The sequence below is a fragment of the Alligator mississippiensis genome, chromosome 1 (genome assembly GCF_030867095.1).
Source record: "Alligator mississippiensis isolate rAllMis1 chromosome 1, rAllMis1, whole genome shotgun sequence".
NCBI lineage: Eukaryota > Metazoa > Chordata > Crocodylia > Alligatoridae > Alligator > Alligator mississippiensis.
The window spans coordinates 206,712,778-206,733,204 of NC_081824.1; the positions used below are offsets into that span (position 1 = coordinate 206,712,778).

Sequence of the window (20,427 nt, forward strand, 5' to 3'; positions counted from 1 at the left end):
ATCCTGCCCTACTTAGATGACAGCCTTGCTGGGCCTCATCATTTTCACAAGCATTTGTTTGGGTAGAGTTTCTAATGAGTTCATTGTTTTCCTGTATAGACACTTCAGAAAGAAATCCAAGGGCATCAGCCTCGCATCGATGACATTTTTGAGAGGAGCCAGAATATCCTTACAGACAGCAGCCCTAATGCCGAAGCGATTCAGCAGCGACTTGGTGACTTGCAGCAGCTGTGGAACCTCCTAATTGAGGAGACAGAGAAACGCCACAAGCGCCTGGAGGAGTCTCACAGAGCACAACAGTATTACTTCGATGCTGCTGAGGCTGAGGCCTGGATGAGCGAGCAGGAGCTGTATATGATGTCAGAAGAGAAAGCTAAGGTGAGCAACTTTACAGTGAAACAAGCTTGCTTTCTAATTGCTATGAGCAAAGAGTAGGAGGCGGCATAATACAGTATGTCATAAACACAGTAACTGAATTGCCCTCTTGAGACTGAGTCATTTCACAAGACACATCTTACTGGGTGGAGCTCCCAGAGAATTGTTCTTGCTATATCAACTCAGATTAACGGTGCAGCAACCTCAGATAATAATAGCACCACCATATATTAGCACAGGGTGCGTGGCGTATGCATGTTTTTCTGTATGCTGGTATAAGGTCAAATTGTCCAGCAGTTTTCATCACTGGAGGAGCACAAAGCAACCAGACCACATTGATGATCTAGCCCACAATTTCAGAATTCCTGAACACTCAGTTAAGATCATGCTGCTTCCACTGAAGTCACACACATCAGAGAAACAGTTCTCCAAATCTGTTCTAAGTTCAATAATTTTCAGTGTTTATTGTTGCTGCTGCTGTTAGGATGATAATGATGACAGAATGCATTGATTAATCTGGTAAAATGAATAATATTTTTATACCCATGCAGCAGCTCCATGGGCATTCAGTTTCCAGATAGAAAAAATTTCCTAATTTTCTAAGCCAAGCAAATGAAAGGAATCTTCCTTTACATTCCAACCACAAACAGTCAGTCTACCAGAATGGCTAAGGGAGAAAAGTTTACTGGTGATTTCAAGTAACATAGTGAGCTGGGTTTAGTTGTCATTTTAATAACACACTGCAAGTTTTGACAAAGTCGCTTTGTTGGAAGCAAGTTTTTCCATGCTGCTTAGAATTCCTTGGTTTTGACCCAAGCTTGTAAGTGCAAAGCCAGACAAGTGATCCACCTAAAATGTGTTAATTTTCTTTGGAGCCCTGCAAATCAACAGCATTCTAGAAGCTTGCCTAAGAGCTTCACAATTAAGGAAATGCAGCATGCTTGATGCATAATGGATTTAATTTTGCTTTGGATACCATCCTTTCACTTGTAATTTCCTTGTCTGTGGTTACCATTTACAATAGGCTCAACTAGTTATATACCATTATCTGAACAAAGGTCTCCAAGTTGTGTTTGAAAGCAGCTTTTTAGCAGTTTCTTAAAATGCTGGCAAGTCCACTGGACTTTCTTCACGCACCAACATGAGCTCATTGTTGCTGCATACTTCCATGGAATAGAGGAACCAGGCTCATTTCTGTCACTGTTACAGGATGAACAGAGTGCAGTATCCATGTTGAAGAAGCACCAGATTTTGGAACAGGCTGTAGAAGACTATGCTGAGACAGTGCATCAGCTTTCCAAGACCAGCAGAACTTTGGTTGCAGACAGTCATCCAGAAAGGTTAATATTGCTTATTAATTAGACTGTGAATTAACTTTAATAGTTCATTGTCTTGGGAGAAAATGAAATATAAACAATAAAGCAAAATGGTGCTGGAATGGAACCGGCGTATTTGGAGATGGCTCAATCTCCACCTCCCTTGACTCAAAAGCACTCCCTAGTGGTCACTTTACAGCAGTAAAGAGACTTAGTCTCTGGGCTCTTATGGTTCTGCTGGTTGCATATTGGAATATTATAGTAATTTATAATAAGGCAGAGGAAAGGCATATTAAAAGGGAGTTTTGCAGCTCAAGGGAAATCAAAGCAAAGAAGATGGCAAATGGAACTTTCACTTTCCTGTGGAAACACTGAGTCTTGGGATGAAAGAAATCTGTTGGTGCTCTTGACTGTCAATTTAGAATTAACTTCTAACAGAGAAGGAAATCCTAATTGTCTGAGCCAACCAAATAATAGCTCAGGTCCTTCCTCTTAGTTATGGAACAAGTCCACTGAATGGTCTCCAGCTGAGACAAATGGCCAGCTTTGTTCACTTTTAGCATTTTCTGTAGTCCATGCATGTTTTAGGTTTTTACCCGTTGGGCTGAGCCTTCAGCTAATGTATTCAGCAGTTTCACTGACTTCAGTGGAACTACACGAGCTAAGGATGTAGCCCAGGATGTTTTGTGCACCCTAGAGAGAGATGTTCTAGGAGCCAAGCATTCAGAGAATAATTTTTTCCCTCTTAGATTTTGTTGTTAGGGTTTATTTTCTTTCAAAACCCTGGTGATGTCTCAGTACAATTTTTGCTGATTTGTTTCTTCTCTAGCGAGCGCATCAGTATGCGGCAGTCCAAGGTAGATAAGCTGTATGCAGGCCTGAAGGATCTAGCTGAAGAGAGGAGGGGCAAACTGGACGAGAGACACAGGCTCTTTCAGCTTAACCGGGAAGTGGATGACTTGGAGCAGTGGATTGCTGAGAGGGAGGTGGTGGCTGGATCACATGAGCTGGGACAGGATTACGAACATGTAACGGTGAGTTCTTTTTGGCTTTGGCAGCAGACTTGTCTAATTTTTTGGTGAGTTGCACACGAAAGTTGGCTGATTTCAATCAATGGCAAGTTTTGCATATTTTGTGGACCAGATTGTATATGTACACCAGTATGAGCTCTTCAGTTATTTGCTTTCTGTTTGCTTACTAAAAATTTAAGTGGTGTATCATAGGATTTCTGAACTGGTCTTGAACTGCCTCTGGTTCTAGTCTGTGAATTACAGTACTTGGAAGACTTGCTGTTATAAAGTTTCTGCTGATCTGGGGCATATTCCAAAAGTGATAGAGTACATCATAGCTGCATTGTATTTGTAATTCTAGATGATAGATTAACAACAAGAAGATCAATACAAACAGCAGTGTTTTTACAGTTGTTGTTTATACACTTTTCAGATGCTACAAGAGCGATTCCGTGAATTTGCTCGAGACACTGGAAACATTGGACAGGAGCGGGTTGATACTGTTAACCATATGGCTGACGAGCTCATCAATTCAGGACATTCTGATGCTGCCACCATTGCAGAATGGAAAGATGGTCTCAATGAGGCATGGGCTGACCTGTTGGAGCTCATTGACACAAGAACACAGATTCTAGCTGCCTCTTATGAACTGCATAAATTTTACCATGATGCCAAGGAGATCTTAGGACGTATCCAAGATAAACATAAGAAGTTACCTGAAGAACTTGGTAGAGACCAAAATACAGTGGAAACACTACAGAGAATGCACACAACGTTTGAACATGATATCCAAGCTTTGGGCACCCAGGTGTGTATTAAGTGCGTGCTGTTCAGTGTGTAGATGTAGGAATCTGGGAATTTGAGTTCTGCTCTTATTTCTGCCCCCAACTGGCTGGGAAATCAAACTGCTGTCTGCTTTTCAAAATGCATCTCTATGTGAGTAGCTTCACATGAGTTATTTTCCCTCCTATTTTTGTAATTTTCTTTTCTAATGACCAATGGTGGGTAGATCTGCAGGTGTTCTTAAAGCTCAAGTTATTCTAAAGGTATAGATAATTCTCTATTGAAATATACCGTTTCCTCCCCTTGGTTAGGAACAAAAGAAATCAGGGGACCTATTTGTTGATTCTGAGGACAGGCGGTGAGGTTCAGACTTTCACCTCCTGTTGCTGGGGACTTAGCCATGCAGTTCCTGTTTTTAGTGAGTAGTGTACCAATATGAAAACATAGAGGGAATGGGAGATGGACAGATCAAACCAGCCCCCCAGAAGACCGGTCATATATTGTCAGCGTTAGATCGTCTGGCTCATTTGTTTGGAAAATAAGCTTTTAAATAACCTTCTGATCTAAATTAAATTGAATTAAACAGAACACCTCTTAAGCAGTTTCAGAAAAAACCATTGGACTGACGTTAAATCTGTCATGGTGTTTATATCAGGAATAATGTTCAAGTACAGACTTTTCTGTGCCATAAACCTAAATTCTTGGGGTACAGTGGTACTAGGTATCTTAATGAGATGCAAGGGAAGTTTTCTGGGTTACTGTGGCCATATTTAATTTTTTTTCTGAATATTGGACAAGTTTCAGCTGTTCAGTGGATGAGCATGTTCCAAACAGTATGTGGTGGGACAGTGGGGGACAGAATTTAAATGACAACACTTAATCCTCTCAAAATTTTCTCATACTTGATATTATTATTTCTACTAGTTGATGAAGTATGTAGACTTTTAACTGCCACACAGTCAGTCTAATAACTAGCCTTTTTGTGACTTCATAACTCCTCCAACATTCCTTTCTGTGATACTTTTTAAAAAGTATAGATAAGGAAACTTCTGACAAAAAGACTTTGATATCATTTGGGAAACACACGGGTGATGCCCTTGACTCTCCAGCTCTGTTTCTATGAGTTTTTTCATTGTAGAGTGAATGGTGATTGTGGTGTGCAGGAAGAGCCAAAGTGGATATTCTTATGCATGTGTTTGGGCAGACGTTTGTTGCATAGTTGTCTTTAATCACAAGCGACTAGGCTTGATAATCCTTCCAGTCTTGTTTTCCTAATAGATCATCCAGGGTTCTATTAATAACAATTCTTATTATTTTTTATAGGAAGTAAGTTTGTGGCTAAGTTGTCTGAACCCAGTTCACTATTGTTCTGCAATATATGTATGTAGTGTACACCAGAGCAAAGTGGATATAACACTTTTTTCTTCCATTCTGATAGTGCTTTACGCCCATGGAATGCAAGCCCCATAAAAAGATGGGAGACGGTCTCAAACAGGTTTAGGGATTGTGATTTGGGTAACTAACTGAAAATGGAATCTCAGTGCAGTGCTGTCGTCAGAGGAGCTCGCTCTGTGTTTGGATATTTAAACAAGGGAGTAGAAAGTAGGAGTACAAAAGTTATCTGTACATCTTGATCTGCATTGCTGGAATACTATATGTAGTTCTAGTGTGAACCCTTCCAGAAAGGTATTGAAAGAAGTGGGGGAAGAGTTCAAAAACTTATCCAAGAATGATTTGCACTTTAGTAAAACATGCCTTTTAGTGAGGCAGCTGTAAAACAATATTTAGTTTAATCAAAGGGAGTATGATTTGATTATGGCCTCTATGGGGAAGAGATTTCTGATGGTACAGGTCTCTTTAATTTATGAACAGAGGCATGGCAAAATCTAATGGGTAGACCATTTAGACACATTCCCTCTGGAAATAAGTTGCAGATTTTTTTAAATGAGGGTAATTAACTATTGGACCACTTACCCAAGGGGAATGATGGTTTCTCTGTCATTTTAAGTCTTTGTATCAAGATTGGATAGTTTTCTAAATGATATGATGCACGTCAACTAGGAGTTATAGGCTTGTTATGGAAAATACTGACACATGCTAGCAAAGTCAGATTTTATGATTGGAAATGTCCCTTCTGGCCTTAAATCTGTTAATCCCTTTGTATTGGTGCAGGTAACAGTGTGCATCTCTTTCCTATGAGGTTTATTAACCAAAGGTCTCTTGTTCTTTATGTAGTCCCTCTCCCCCTTTCTAAAACAGAAAGCTAAGAGGATACCAAATAAGGTTTTCAGAATGGTAAATTCTGTGTTTTAGAAGCATGAAAGTATTAGACATTAAGAAATGGTTCGTGATACACATTTGCATCTGGAATGTATTTAGACTTTGGAGTAACAGGCACATAAGAGTTGAGGTGCTGTTCTTCTTCACCCTCATTAGGTGAGACAACTGCAGGAGGATGCTGCACGTCTTCAGGCTGCCTATGCTGGGGACAAGGCTGATGACATCCAGAAGAGGGAGAACGAAGTCCTAGAAGCCTGGAAAGCTCTGCTAGATGCCTGCGAGGGACGCAGGGTTAGACTGGTAGATACAGGGGACAAATTCCGTTTCTTCAGCATGGTTCGGGATCTCATGCTTTGGATGGAAGATGTTATTCGGCAGATTGAAGCCCAGGAGAAGCCAAGGTAACTTGAAAAGTTGGAGAGGTATATTGCAGGGTGCTTGGTAGTTGAGGACTATTGAGCAGTTAGGAGAATGGAGAAGTGGGATGCTTCTAGGCAAGTGGAACACAGTGGCTATTTGGATACTTTGATTAGAAAGGTTACTGAGGAGCAGGGAGTGGTGGGTAGGTGGCATGACAGCCACCATCCCATGATTAGGACCTAGAGCTGTGCCGACTGGCAGGTTGGAGGAAATGCAGGGCTGGCTGCAGAGAAGTATATAAGGAGCCACTAGGGCATAGCTGGTATTGGACAATTAATATCACATGATTTTGCACATTGTAATCTGTTTCAGACCAAAATGGGTTCATTCTTAACAAAGAAGTGCACAACCATCTCATTCCTTCATGCAGTGGCAAACTAGGGATTAAGTTCTAAATCGGTGGTTCTCAATTTTTTTGGACTTCAGGTACCCCTCCATACCCTTTGTGAATTGAGTGACACCCAATTAAAAAAAAATTCATATATTACAGTGTTTATTACCTCCTTGCAGAGGGGCCAGGCAGTGGGGGGTGGGGGATTGAGCCATCAGGGACAAGCTTGATCTTGCCTTTATCTGTTTATTTTCTCACACCTCATGGTGCCCTGCAAACGATCTATTGGCACTCTAGTAGAAAAGTAGTATTCTGCATTTCTACACTATCTGATTTGCTTAACAATATGTTGACTCGACAGTGATGTTAATTTGAGAGCATACATTTCTGAACTACAGATTTGTTGTTTTAGGGATGTCTCATCTGTTGAATTACTAATGAACAATCACCAGGGTATTAAAGCGGAAATTGATGCCCGCAATGACAGTTTTACTACCTGCATTGAACTTGGCAAATCTCTCCTGGCAAGAAAACACTATGCATCAGAAGAGGTACTGTGCTTTCTGATTACACAGAAGCTGCAGTGCAGTGCAGCTATGAATTTTGTTTTGACTGTAGAAGGCTTGCATTGTGCAATCTGTTGACTAATGAGATGTTCATTTACATTAGGATGCAGTGCTTCAGGGTCCATTGTGCTTGTGTTTGTGAGATTGCTGTATAATTTCACTCTTCCCATCCACGTGGGATAGAGAAATTGTCCCCAAATTGATACCTAAGCTTATACAAAACCTTTTGTTCCAGGGAACACACAGAAGTGACTCATACCCTGTTTGGCTAGGGGGGAGGATTGTGAACTGTAGAATTATGAATTCTTTAAGCAAGGGGAGAGGCAATGAAGCCAGCTGTGTCTTGCACCAGGTGTACCAGAGTTATCTGCAGAGCCTGCTTGAGGGGGCAAAGGTTTGAGCCTCATTGGGCAGGAACAATCTCTAGTTTGGTTATGGTAGAATATTAAGAAAAAACAAATCCAGTGTTGAGAATCTGATTTGCCACTGCTTGAACTCTGGGTTTCTTTCCATATTTACCTTGGCCATTTTGGGACACAATTAGAGGTGCACTAGTATATCAGTCCATATTGGATCGACACCGATAAAAGGAAAATTGACATCGGCAGTTGGCTTTTTTTGGACAGTGTAGCCAATAACATCACCAATAAATGCCACTTGTATGCGTGCAAGGAATGCAGCCTGGCAGCTTGGAAGCAGCCTCTGGCTGGTAAGTCTGTTGGGGAGGTGTGGGGAAAACAAGGGGTGGGGGGGGAACAGAACGAGGCCCCCACTGTGAGGGAGGCAGTGGGGCAGGGGCAGGTGCTGTCCAGCCAGGGCGGGACGGAGCCGCAGGCAGCTTGTCCGGGAGGGGGGCAGCTCCCTGTCCCTGTGCGCCCCTCAGGGAAGGCATGGGGGGCACGTGTCCCTGTTAGATTTGTGTGCGGGGTGAGAGTGAGCTGCCTGCTACAGGCTCAGGGCCAGGGACTGCACTGGCCTTTTCCTGGCGGTGGGGCTGGGCTGGGCTGGGGCTGCACTCAGGACAGGTGGGTGGTGGTGGTGGGAGGAGGGACTACAGGGTGGGCTATAGCCACCCCAAAATTCCCTGTAGTCCCCCCCCTTTCCCTCCACAGACATACCAGCCAGACACTGGTCTCCAAGCTGTTGGGCTGCATGTTGGCTATCCAGTCAGTATCAGACCACATGGCTAGTTAATAATTGGCCATCGGGATTGGCCAAAAAAATCTTTATTGTCGCACCCCTAGACACAATTAGACTGTATAGCCAAAAAGATAGGCTCAGCTCTTACTTCTTTGCTGCCCCCCATGGAATAAAAATATCATTGCCAGATGATTGCTACATATAGAGGAGGCTAGTATTTTCTGTGCCTGCATTACAAGTGAATACTGCGCCATGTTCTCAAAGAGATATTTTCAAACAATACACTTGTTGAGACAAATGGAAGGTTCATGTTAGGGTATCAGTGTATTTTGGTATTGTCAGCGTAGTTTGCTATGGGTATTTAGCAGGGTTAGTATGTGGATTATCTTCCAAAAACAGGTGAAAGATAGATTGCATGTTTGTATCAGGTGGATTTTTTGGCATAATAAGCTGTGTCTAATTTAGATTTTTATTGAATATTCCAAGTTTTTCACTTGCTAACAAATGTATGGATTCATGCAAATGGCACCTTTTAATTTTGGAAGTGCGCTTCTAATCAGGATTCACAACATCTGTTTGTTCTCATCATCCTAAGAGAAACCAGCTACACTCTCCTCCATGAAGCCTTGCTGACAGCCTTGTACAAAGAATCCTGTGTGAGAAAATTGGCACCTTTTGTTTGCAATACCTTCTTATGCAGGGATGATCTTGTTTTACTTGGTACTTGCATAACCTTCCTTCATTCTCTTCTGAAATTCAGATCAAGGAAAAGCTACTGCAGTTGACAGAGAAGAGGAAAGAAATGATTGACAAATGGGAAGACAGATGGGAATGGCTGAGACTCAGTAAGGATGCACTCTAGTTCTCCTTCAGCAGGGTGACCTATAACTACATCTGCATTGGTGTCTTTGTGACCAGTGAAAGAAAACGCAGCTATTTACCTTTTGATTTGCATTACTTGGGGGTGAATTTGCATGGTAAAGACTATGTGAAGAGTCAGGCCTGCACCAGAAAAGTTCAGATGCGATGAAAGTTTACCATTAATCTCAAGGAGGGCAGAATTAGAGCCCTCCTGGACTATGGATACATTACTTGGATTTTTTTTTTTTTTTTTTACTGACTACACAGTAAAATAACTCCATTTACTGAGTTTCTACAAAAGAAGCAGTAACAAAAAGGCACTCTTAAGACCAGTCTAAGCATGCTCCATGTGTGCAGCACATACTTACATTGTGTAACGTAAGAGAGTCTAGATGTCTGGAAATATATGGGTTAAGAAATGATGTACTACTAAACTTTAGAAACCTCTAGATTTCCTAGATTGGAAACAAAAAGCCAGTAATGGTGTGATACCATTGCATCATGATATGGTCACATTTCACAGATTCTCAAATAGATCCAGCTAGGTGATGGGGTCAAGTCCTCAGTCAATTTTCTTATTATACCATTCTTGTGTACTGTGTTGTTACAGTATTTTTATTGACTATTCCCTCTCTTACAAGTTTTTCATGTTTGAAAACACACTAGTTAATAAATTTTGTATTCTTACATCTTGAAACCATTTAGGTTTCCAGGGAATAGTTACCTTGTTATTAATGGATAGGTAATATACTGATGTGTGGGTTCCTGAGTCCGTGATGCTGCCCTTGACTAGCTGCCAAATTCAGTTAGATTGGGCCCTGCACCACTAGCACATTTAGAGAAGCTCATGGTCTTGGATGCTCACATCTCAGTGCATTAACTACTCATTAATAAAAGCAAGCACTAGAGAGAGCATAGCATAGTTATTCTCTGGAGCGGCAGACTGCCACACATTCCTTCTTCATTCCTTCTCCAACCGCAAGAGATATTGAGGCGTTCTGCTGGATATGTCTTGTCTGCTAGTGTCAGGAGCAAACCAGACTGTGTAAGGAGCATCCCTAAGGAACTTAAATAGTCTTCTCCCTTACCCTGCCAGATTTTAAAATCACATTCTGAAGGGGCCTGATCACACTGTGCTGTGTTTCAGTGTTGCTAGACACTGACTTATTTATGTTTTTGCTCAGTTTTGGAGGTACATCAGTTTTCAAGGGATGCTAGTGTGGCAGAGGCCTGGCTGCTGGGGCAGGAGCCATACCTATCCAGCCGTGAGATAGGTCAAAGTGTGGATGAAGTGGAAAAGTTAATTAAGCGGCATGAAGCATTTGAGAAATCTGCAGCTACTTGGGATGAAAGGTTTGCAGCACTGGAACGACTGACTACGGTGAGTACTTCTTAAATTCCCAAAGGCTGCTTCCTTTTTGTGCTTAAGATCACTGAAGAGTTCTCTGCTAAGCCAAGCCAGTTGCTTGCCACACTTGTTATTCTTCCTGCACATCAGGGTGGTTTTTTCCTGCGCCCTCAGTAAGGTTTTCTTAAAATACAGCCAGCAATCCTGGACTCCTTTCCCCCTCAGACTGGCCTCCCAGGGGATCCTGCCCATCAGTTCCCTGAGGGAGTCAAAATCTGCTTTTCTGAAGTCCCAGGCTCCATACTCTGCTGCTCTCCATCTTTCCATTTGTCAGGATCCTGAACTAGATCATCTTGTGGTCACTAGTGCCCAACTTCCCATCATCTACTACATTCCCCACTGACTCTTCCCTGTTTGTGAGCAGCAGGTCAAGAAGAGCATGGCCCCTAGTTGGTCTCTCCACCATTTGCACTAGGAAGTTATCTCCAATGCTCTCCAAAAACTTGCTGGATTGCCTGTGCACTGCTGCATCGCCCTCCCATGAAATGTCAGGGTGATTTGAAGTCTCCCGTCAGAACCAGGGCCTCTGATCTGGAAACTTCAGCTAGTTGTCTGAAGAAAGCCTCATCTACCTCATCCTCCTGGTCTGGTGGTCTGTCAGACCCCCACCATGACATCACCCTTGTTGCTCACCCCTCTGATCCTAACCCAGAGACTTTGACAGGCCTGTCGTTTCATACTGGAGCTCTGAGCCATGTGGAAGAAACAAGCTTCACTCTATTGTTTGGTCACAAAGTTGTCAGAGACCTTTATTATACAAGCAGCTGCTGGGAAGAGCACCCGACAGACAGAGCCTCTTATCAGTCCTGCATGCGCCCTCCCCCCCAGCAGACAATTGAAGCAAGCCTTTTATATGTTTCAATTCAGGTCACATGACACAAGATATAACAAGTCAAAGAAAAAACTGGTTTGAACCAGAAAGTTGCAAGAGGGCATAGACTGTGGTTTGACCTATTGACCTCATAGGTCTACTCAGCTCAACAAGGGAAAAGGGCTGGAGAAAGAGCAGATTGCAAATAGGAGGGGGAAAGCAATCATTAACAAATAGTGCACTTACTCAAGAAGTCAGCAGAAATTAAGGCCTGGGGTTTTCTTCTTCCACAGCCATCATACAGCTCTTTTACATAAACCACAAATCCTCTTCCTCTTCTCCCCTCCCTGTCCTTCCTGAGCAGTTTGTACCCATTCATGACTCCAGTCATGTGAGCTATCCCACCAAGTCTCTGTTATTCCACTCACATCATAGTTCCTTGACTATGCAAGGACTTCCAATTCTTCCTGCTTGAAGGAAACATGTGTCAGGAAGAATGAGGCCTACCTGTTGCCCCCTCCTGCTTGCCTTTCCTCCAGGTCCCTTGCTTTCCCACTTACACCAGGGCTTTGTTCTCCATTCCTCTGTGAACCTAGTGTAAAGCCCTCCTCACTAAGTTAGCAAGCTTCGATTGGCTGTAATAACTGCTTTGATTGGTTCTAATGCAAGCCAACAACTGGAAGTGCCCCAGTAAACGTATGGGGAGCCAGAAGAAGGCTCTGGAGCTCAGCTGCAATGTCAATAATTAATACTTGGAGAGCCTGCTATTATGTTTGGAGAATAATTTATTTCAGTCACTTAAATGAAAGTGGGTTGATTTTTCACATGTGCTGAGAATTGCAGCTGCTGCTGCAGTTCATGGGAGCTGCAGTTTCCAGTACCTTTGAAAATCAGGCTGTTTTTATTTAGATGGATAAATTTAGCCAGTCAAGTTTGGTACTTGTCACAGTGTATGTCAAGCAAGTAGGTTATTCCTGTGCTCCAGCCTCTAACAGTTTGGGATGTTTTCTGTATATGTAATGCAGTCTATTTGTTTTGAAAATAGAAACCATGAGCTGTAAACAGTTGTGGAAACAATTGTGGATGCTGATGTAAACAATAGTAATTAGGGACCTGATACTGAACACCATCATGTTGACTGTAGGCTGACAACTCGCTTGAGTATTGGTGTGCAGTAAATTTTGATACTAGTGTTGTATCAGCAAAATGAATGGGGGATATTGTTAGTTTCTAGAAATGCTTATGAAAAATAGATGAGCTGCAGGTCTTTAACATCCACAAATATTTTCACTGTCCAGTTGGAGTTACTGGAAGTACGTCGACAGCAAGAGGAAGAGGAGAGAAAGAGGCAACCTCCTTCTCCAGAGCCAAGTCCAAAGGTCACAGATGACGCAGATTCACAACAGCAATGGTAACTCAAACAATATTAATTCGTTACCTCCCCTCCCCAGCTCCCATCCCAAAGAATGGTAGCTTTCTTCAGACAGAGCCATCAGGTCTGTTGATACATCTGAAGGGAGGACTCTGTGATTACAGCTTATGGTGTGCCCTTATGTGTGATCCTTTCTGAGTTCTGTGTTTTAGAGGAGGTAAGGTTAAGACACAGATGCAAGCACCTTTTACCTACTCAGCTTATCATTGCCTGACCTCATCATAAAGATGCAGTGTGCCCACTACTGAGGCAGTAGTTACACTTCTACCATAATGGAAGGTGTACCATCTTACTTGCTGTACAAAAGTGGTAGGATTGTCTCTCTCAAAATCGGCAGGGAATTCAGAGTTGTGGGGGGAAGAATCCCTAGCAACAGCCAAGTGGAGGAAGAAGGCTTGTGCTCTGTTGTTGCTTGAGTTGCCTGTAAAATCAAACCCCAGGATGGGGATCAGTTTGCCCTAAGCACATGTATCCTTTGCTCAGAGTAAGATGGGGGCTCTCCATCTGTCTGCGATGATTAAATGAAACCAGATGAACTCAGTCCACTGCTCATAAAATCATGAGTTCAGAACTAAAGAACCAAGAAGAATTCTGGATTTAGGAAGAATGCTCACAAGGGATATTGTTACGATGAGCAACCCACCCTTGTTTAATGTATAACTAGAGATCTCGGTGCACCTGCAAAGGTTTTGGCTAGAGGTGCACTGATATGTTGGTCCATATCGTATCAGCACTGATAAAAGGAAAATTGACATTATTGGCAATCAGCTTTTTTTTGGCTGATGTGGGTGATAATGTAGCTGATAAATGCCACATTCATGTGCGTAGCCACAGCATGCATGGGGCCAGGAATAAAGCCCGGCTGCTTGGAGACCAGCATCTGGCAGGTAAGACTGGGGGGGGAGGGGAAAGGGCGTAGGGGGCAGATAGAGGCATACACAGGGAAGGAGGGAGTGGGGCTGGGGCAGGGGGCAGGTGCTGCACAACTGGGATAGGGCAGGCCACGGGACAGAACCATGGTTCATGGGGGGGGGGGGGGCAGGGCAGGGGTAGCAGCTCCTGCTGTTGTGTACACCCCAGGAGAGGCATGAGGGGCATGCGCCCCCTGGATCTGTGCACAGGGTGAAGGTGGGATGCCCACTGCATACTCAGGCCCAGGGGCTACACTTTAGCCAGGTGGGGCAGGTGGCGGTGGAACTGGCATTGGGAGGGGGAGCTATGGGGTGGGCTGCGGTGAATTTTGGGGTGGCTGTAGCCCCTCCCCCCCCGGTAGCTCCCCCTCCCAGTGCTGCTGCCACTGCCTGCCCCACCCTGAACATAGCACGGGCCCAGCCCAGGAAGAGCCCAGGGACAGCTCCTGGCCTTAAGCGTGTAGCAGCAGCCCACCTTCATCCCATGCACAAATCTGGGGGCATGTGCCCCCATTGCCTCCCCCAGGGTGTGCACAGTGTCAGGAGCTGCCCTCTTCCCCTCCCCCCCCTTCCCTAGCACCCCCTGGACGAGCCTCCTGCAGCCCTGTCCCACACTCCACCCAACCCTGGCTGGGTACTGCCTGCCTATGCCCCAGCCCCACTCACTCCCTTCCTCACCACGGGAGGCCTCGATCTGCCCTCTCTCCCATCACTTCCCCCCAACAGACTTACCAGCTGGACGCTGCTCTCCAGAATGCCTGGCTACATATATGGAATCGGATCTGTATTGACTGATATGGTTGGTTAATAATTGGCCATTGGTATTGGCCCAAAAAATCTTTATCGGTGCACCTCTAGTTTTGGCTAACTTGTTTAGACTAGCACACTGATGCCAAAGTCTAAAGATCACTGAAATAAATGAAGAGATTCCCATTGAACTAAATGGGCTTTAGATCAGGTCAAATTCAAATTGTTGGTTTTGTTCCTATCAAGAGACATGTGCATTAACTTTTGAGACTTGTGATACTTTATAAAGAAACCTTATAATGGGCCTACAGTTACAATTTAAGCCGCACCTGGAAAATAATACGGGCAAAAAAATTCTTAGGTTACTGTGGTGAGAGAGGCAGTGGGCCTGCTTCTTCCCTCAGTTACAGTATTTTGACACCCTGGGGTCTTTTTGCTCCTGCTTACATTAAAAATGGCTGGTGTAGGTTAGAGGGAGATCTCAACCTTTATATTTATGCAACAACTTGCTTTATATTGCCATGATGCCCAACATTTGGTATGAAGACTTTTTTAACAGGGAAGAACAGCTTGCTCCATTTCATACAGTCTTGTTTCTGTCTTCAACAGGGATGGCACAAAAGGAGAACAAATTTCCCAGAATGGTTTGCCGTCAGACCAGGAGTCTCCACGGGTTAGTTACCGCTCCCAAACCTACCAAAACTACAAAAACTTTAATAGCAGATGGACAGCCAATGACCGGCCTAGGTCTGGACTGTGACATACCAAACCATTTGCAACAAAACCCACCTTTGTTCAGTATTAGTTTAAATCTTTGGCTTCAAAAGCCCCTTTCTGCTTTTCTCTTTCCCCAGCCAGTGACTTTTATTTAATCAGTAGCACTTTGGATATATATATTGCTTCACTCTAATCCTTTCTTCTTTGAACCTCTTCACTGACACTCACCTGCTTTAAAGTGACACATTTATTTCATGTTATTTACTGTGAGTTTTTCATGTCATTAATAGCATTAAGATTTTACAGCTAAACCATCCTTTATATGAGTAATTGAGATATAATGAGATTACATCATAATGAAGAAGAGAACTATAAACTGACAGGTATGACGCATCCAGTTATACTAACAGGTTTCAGCACGGCAACATTATTAAATCAGCTGCATTAGCAAGTGAGTTATTTACAAGCTGAAGGTAATATATGCAAGTCGGCTTTGCAATCAGAAGGACATGGGGGAGGGGAGAATTATAACTACCAAAAATAAAAGCCTAAAGGTTAGTTGTATAACATTCCATGCAGAATGAATGCAATGGCTGAAGATAAAAATAAAGAGAGAAATAGAACTGGATTTATGTTGGCATTTAATCTGTATATGAAGTTTTGATCTTCCTGCATAAATGTTAGTTTTGCCCTCATTTCTTCCCAGTTCACACTAGAGTAACTTCATTACTTGAAATGAAGGCACACTGGATTTGCAAGAGTCACTGTGAACAGATATTGGCCCATGAGTGGAACTGCAGTGCTTTCCTTAAAAAAAACAAAACAAAACAAAAAAAACAAATGAGATGTCTGCATAAGATCCCAAATGTTTGGTTAGATGAGGCTTGAAGCATTCTTGCCTTATTTACATGAGTATTTGTTGCCACCAAGCAATGTCCCAACAAAGTCAACAAGAATACATGTGAATAAGTGCAGTAAGATTTAGCTTCCTACGTGCAACCTTTAAAAATTGTCAGTAAATACATCTATTTTTAACAACAAAATGCTTGAAAATCTGTTTACCTTTTGGATACCTTTTGGCAGAGGTCTCAAGTCAGGGGTCTGTTTCTTCTGGAAGACTGATTCCACCACCACACAGAGCAGGGCAAAGAATGTTGCTACTCCCAGTTATAGCTCTGGACCTGAGCCTGAGGGCCAAGAGCCACTTTAAGGAATTGAGAAGAAAAGGCACCTGACAGGTTCAGGCCCATGAGCATTAGCAGCTCCTGTAGACGTGCGGGGAGCTTGCTCCAACACACTGAAAAGCCAGCGTGTTGGAACAGACTCTATTAATTGAGTATTCTGGAGCATGGAAATCAACGCGCTCCAGCAGCCTTCCGCGTCACATATCAGCATCCCTGTACATCCCCATGCTGAAAAAGTGGAGGCCGGGCACTTTGAAATAAAACATGTTAAATGAGCTTTAGTTCAAAGCACCCCACTGCCATTTTTTCAGCACGGCGATGCGTGTGTGCTCTGATGCACGTGACATGCGGGCACTTTAGAGTGTCCTGGAGCACATCTAAAAATGCCCAAAGTTTGTAATTAAGTTAGCAGCAGAATGCAGAGCCCTGGGCTCAGGCTGTGGCAGGAAATGGCTTTTAGCATTTTACCTTTTAAAATGCCTGTCCGTTCTTTTGGGTCATCGTGCATATTCTTTTAATGCTCTGAGATGTCAAGCAGTTTTTCTGTGTTGTTCTTCCTCCCTATTTAAATAAAGCACATCAATTCACCTTTCTGTTGGAATGACAAAATAATCAGATGGTTTTAAAAGCCAGAGCTGCATAAAGTGATGCTGTGATTAAAAGTGGCAAGGATTTCAGAGGGCCTGCAGTGACATGACAAAACTTCTGCAAAGAACCTGCCTTCCAAGGGCTTACTATAACCTCCTTCATCTTTTGTTTCAGTGTTGTTTTTATTACTTGTTATCTCTATATAATGCATCTTCATGTTAGTTTTTACTCCCTGCAAGTAGACCTGTTAAGGAGAGCTTTTTAGCCCACAATTTCATGAACCTTGTGTTGTGATAAAGCAAATGTATGCCAGTTTTACTGTTTGTGACTAAAAGTTGGTATCTGCTGCTGTCAGTTATCTGAGCAGCGCAACTTTTTTGGCTGAGTTTGTAAAGTCAGGAAGACAGCTAGATAGGAAGTTCTCCAGTAATTGTACTTTTGCTATAACTTGTCTTTCCATTTCATGATGCATGTCTTCTTTTTTTTCTTTTGTCAGGATAACAGCATATAGCTTCTTAATGCTTTATTTAAATTACTTTAAAAGATAAACAAATGTTCTTGTGGTTACCCTACACAAGCGTTGGGTCTCTTGTGCTTTTAAGAGTATTAGAGTCCATATAAAATAGCACTGTTGCTTCACATTTAGCAGGTGGTAGAGCCTTCAAGTATATTCTGGTTAAGAATGGGTACATAGAAACAAACCGGTTCCATTTTTTTATTCCTAGAATCGAATGCAAGGCAAATGAATAAAATTATAAGGGAGGAGTAAAAGATTTTCACCTATTAATTATGGCCTACATTTCTTCTTAAAATCTGTAAACTTTCTCTACCAGAATAGTTTATAAACTGTAATTTAGTAGCATTTGAAAAAGGCACATATGTCTCTAGTCACTGAGCTGCAGTGCAGACTCGAGATGATGAACTCAGTATAATGTTGCTTCATGCACTGTGAAAATCAAAGAGGTGTTTCTAGTCATATCACCAGCTGTCTTGTTGCATGTCACAGTAATGATTTAAATACCTCAAAAATAGAAGCTAGCCTCTAAAGTAGTTGCAACTAACTTCCCATAAACATTCACCCTGAAGAAAAATGTATTTGTGCGTGCTAACTGTTACATTGTTGTAACCAGTGCAGTTTGCTATTAACGTTTGTCCTCTGTTGTGTTGTCTCTGCATGCTTGAAGCATGTTTCCATTAAAGTTTATTTAGCTCCCATTATTTTTTTCTATTTTCATGGCACATTCTTTGCATAAATGTTTGTGGTTCATGTGTAATTTATTTTGCTCACTCTTTGTTAATTTTGGAGAATATAGGAAAGAAAAACAATCCCAGTGAAGAGCATCTGAAAAGCTTTCATAGCCTAGCTTAACTGTAGTTGTTTTAGTTTGCCATATGTTTTGCTTTTTTAAATTTCAGTTCAGTAATTAAAATCAGTAGCTAAATTCTGAGTGGAAATAGATGATTCTTGTTGTGTAATTAAAACTGAGAGTTAGCATTGAAAACCACAGGATTGCATACTGCATCACTGAGTTATTTCTCTCTCCCGTAAAATCATTCTAACTAGACTTGCAGTGGCTTTACTGAAAAATTGCCTGCTTTATCTAAGATGAATAGATAAGGGTCCCTCTATATCTGTGAAATTCTTGTATCCTCCCTGTACTTACTACAGAATATATGATAAATTCTGCAAATGCTGAAGTTAGCTTATAGTTAATTTCATAGTGCTATACCGTACAAGGATAGGCAAGTATTTAATTTACTGTTATCTGCAATTATATATAGACTATACACAAGTCCCATGTTTTATAATAATTATTCCCCAAAATGTCATAAAATCCCAGTATACAACAAATCTGTCTCTTAAAAATAAGAATTTTTTTGAAGTTCAGTGATTAAGATGTCACTAGTGAAATAGCCTTTTTCTTTTATTAGACATGAACAGATTGTTGGCTTGATTTGCTTTCCATCTGTATCTTGGTAACCAAAGAGGATAGCGTTAGGATCTTTTTCTTCTGCAACATATTTTGTTTTATTTTTATACTTGTTTAAAAGTGGTAGTCACCAATAGTGTATATTTCATACAGTTTTCAGAATAAGTGCTGGAGGCAATTTTGCTAATGTTAAAAAAATACTGATGGGAAATAGAAGCATAGTCTAAAGTGGATATTCTCAAGTGGCACTTCTTTCCAAAAAATCAGGCTACAGGATTGTATGTCTCTAGCTATAGATTTCTATAGATTGAATATGCCTGAAATCAGTTGTGATTCTTTCCCTGTTTCAGTGGTGTAGTGTCTGTACTCAAGATTTAGTTTGTTTAAAGGCAGTTAACCAACCCTTCCCATATGCATAACAAGTTTACACTTAGCTTTTTCTAGGGCTCTGTATTTAAAGTACAAAGGTGCAAGATGAAATATTTCACAGTTGATAGGTTCATGAAAATGGTAGCAAATTTAGAATTTGTCTCACAATAATTCTGCTGCTTTTGAATTGTTCAGACCTATGCGGCAGTAGGAGTGTCTAATTATTGTGCCATTTACCAATACCTGCTTGTCTGCATAAAAATGGTACAGACTGTTTGTAATCTACTAGAGCATTAGCAGCACTGAGCTTTAGTAACTCGCTAATAATAATGCTACACACTGGTTGTGTAACTCCTGGGCTGCTACCAATGGCTCTATGCGTCTAAGTAATGGTGCAGGGAAAAATAAACCTGAGATCAAGCTGCATTTCAAAAGCACATAGCCATTAGGATTCCAATTTAAAATGAGTTTTGGACGAATGGCTCCTGAAGACGTCGACAGCTTGACCAGTCAGAGCTGCTGGAAAGTTGGCTGCTGTCTAGGCTATCTCGATCACAGTGCAGCAGGCAACGCGATCAACAAAGCGAGTGATGGGCAAGGCCTTGGTTCTGTCTTTGTTTGGGGGTAAATAGCTGTGTGATGTTGAGTGACTGTGGTGGTTTCCAGTTCCTTTAACATAAATCCAATTTACCTAATAAGAGAGTCTGAAACAAACTCTATCAATTGACGTTTGACTTCTCTCATTTTCCCCGTCTTTAAGATCCAAATCCTAACTGGGATCGTGGACATTAAATGCATGGTGTAATCTTCCTAATTTCTGCATGTTTTGATTATGTTGTGTCACCTGGGAGGAGGGGGGTGGGGGTGGGGCTAAAGAGCATTTACAGAAACCAATCAGTTGTACAAAATATCACAACATAGCATTTTTGTGAATGCTCCTGAATAGTACAGAAGATACTTTCTGTTGAATGTATGTTTCTAGTTATTTTAAACTTACAACATTAATGTTAAAATGTATGTAAGGTGGCTGATGTGTATAACTTCTTGTTTTCTCTTATGTTTACAGAAGTGTGATTGTTACTGTTGCAAGTCTTTGAGCACTTAGCAATGGTATCAAACCTCTCATTTTAGGAGGGACAATATATAAAAAAATAGAGATTGACTAGCTGAGCAAAGTGCAGTAAAACTCACACTGATGTTTAGTTACTCTTATTTTCCTATTTCTTCACCTATAAAATGGGTACTAA

General features: G+C 41.9%; 1 protein-coding gene across 2 annotated transcripts in view; it reads left to right on the forward strand.

Annotated features, from left to right (window-relative positions):
- Positions 1 to 20,427, forward strand: part of SPTBN1 (spectrin beta, non-erythrocytic 1) — a 200,417-nt gene that overhangs the window by 167,615 nt on the left and 12,375 nt on the right. For both annotated transcript variants that reach the window (XM_006274441.4, XM_006274440.4), the window contains 10 exons: positions 100 to 378; positions 1,585 to 1,715; positions 2,521 to 2,725; positions 3,135 to 3,509; positions 5,921 to 6,165; positions 6,928 to 7,066; positions 8,982 to 9,066; positions 10,267 to 10,463; positions 12,600 to 12,712; positions 15,001 to 15,064. In XM_006274441.4, coding sequence (XP_006274503.1) covers positions 100 to 378; positions 1,585 to 1,715; positions 2,521 to 2,725; positions 3,135 to 3,509; positions 5,921 to 6,165; positions 6,928 to 7,066; positions 8,982 to 9,066; positions 10,267 to 10,463; positions 12,600 to 12,712; positions 15,001 to 15,064 — 1,833 coding nt within the window. The remainder of the gene's footprint in view (positions 1 to 99; positions 379 to 1,584; positions 1,716 to 2,520; positions 2,726 to 3,134; positions 3,510 to 5,920; positions 6,166 to 6,927; positions 7,067 to 8,981; positions 9,067 to 10,266; positions 10,464 to 12,599; positions 12,713 to 15,000; positions 15,065 to 20,427) is intronic.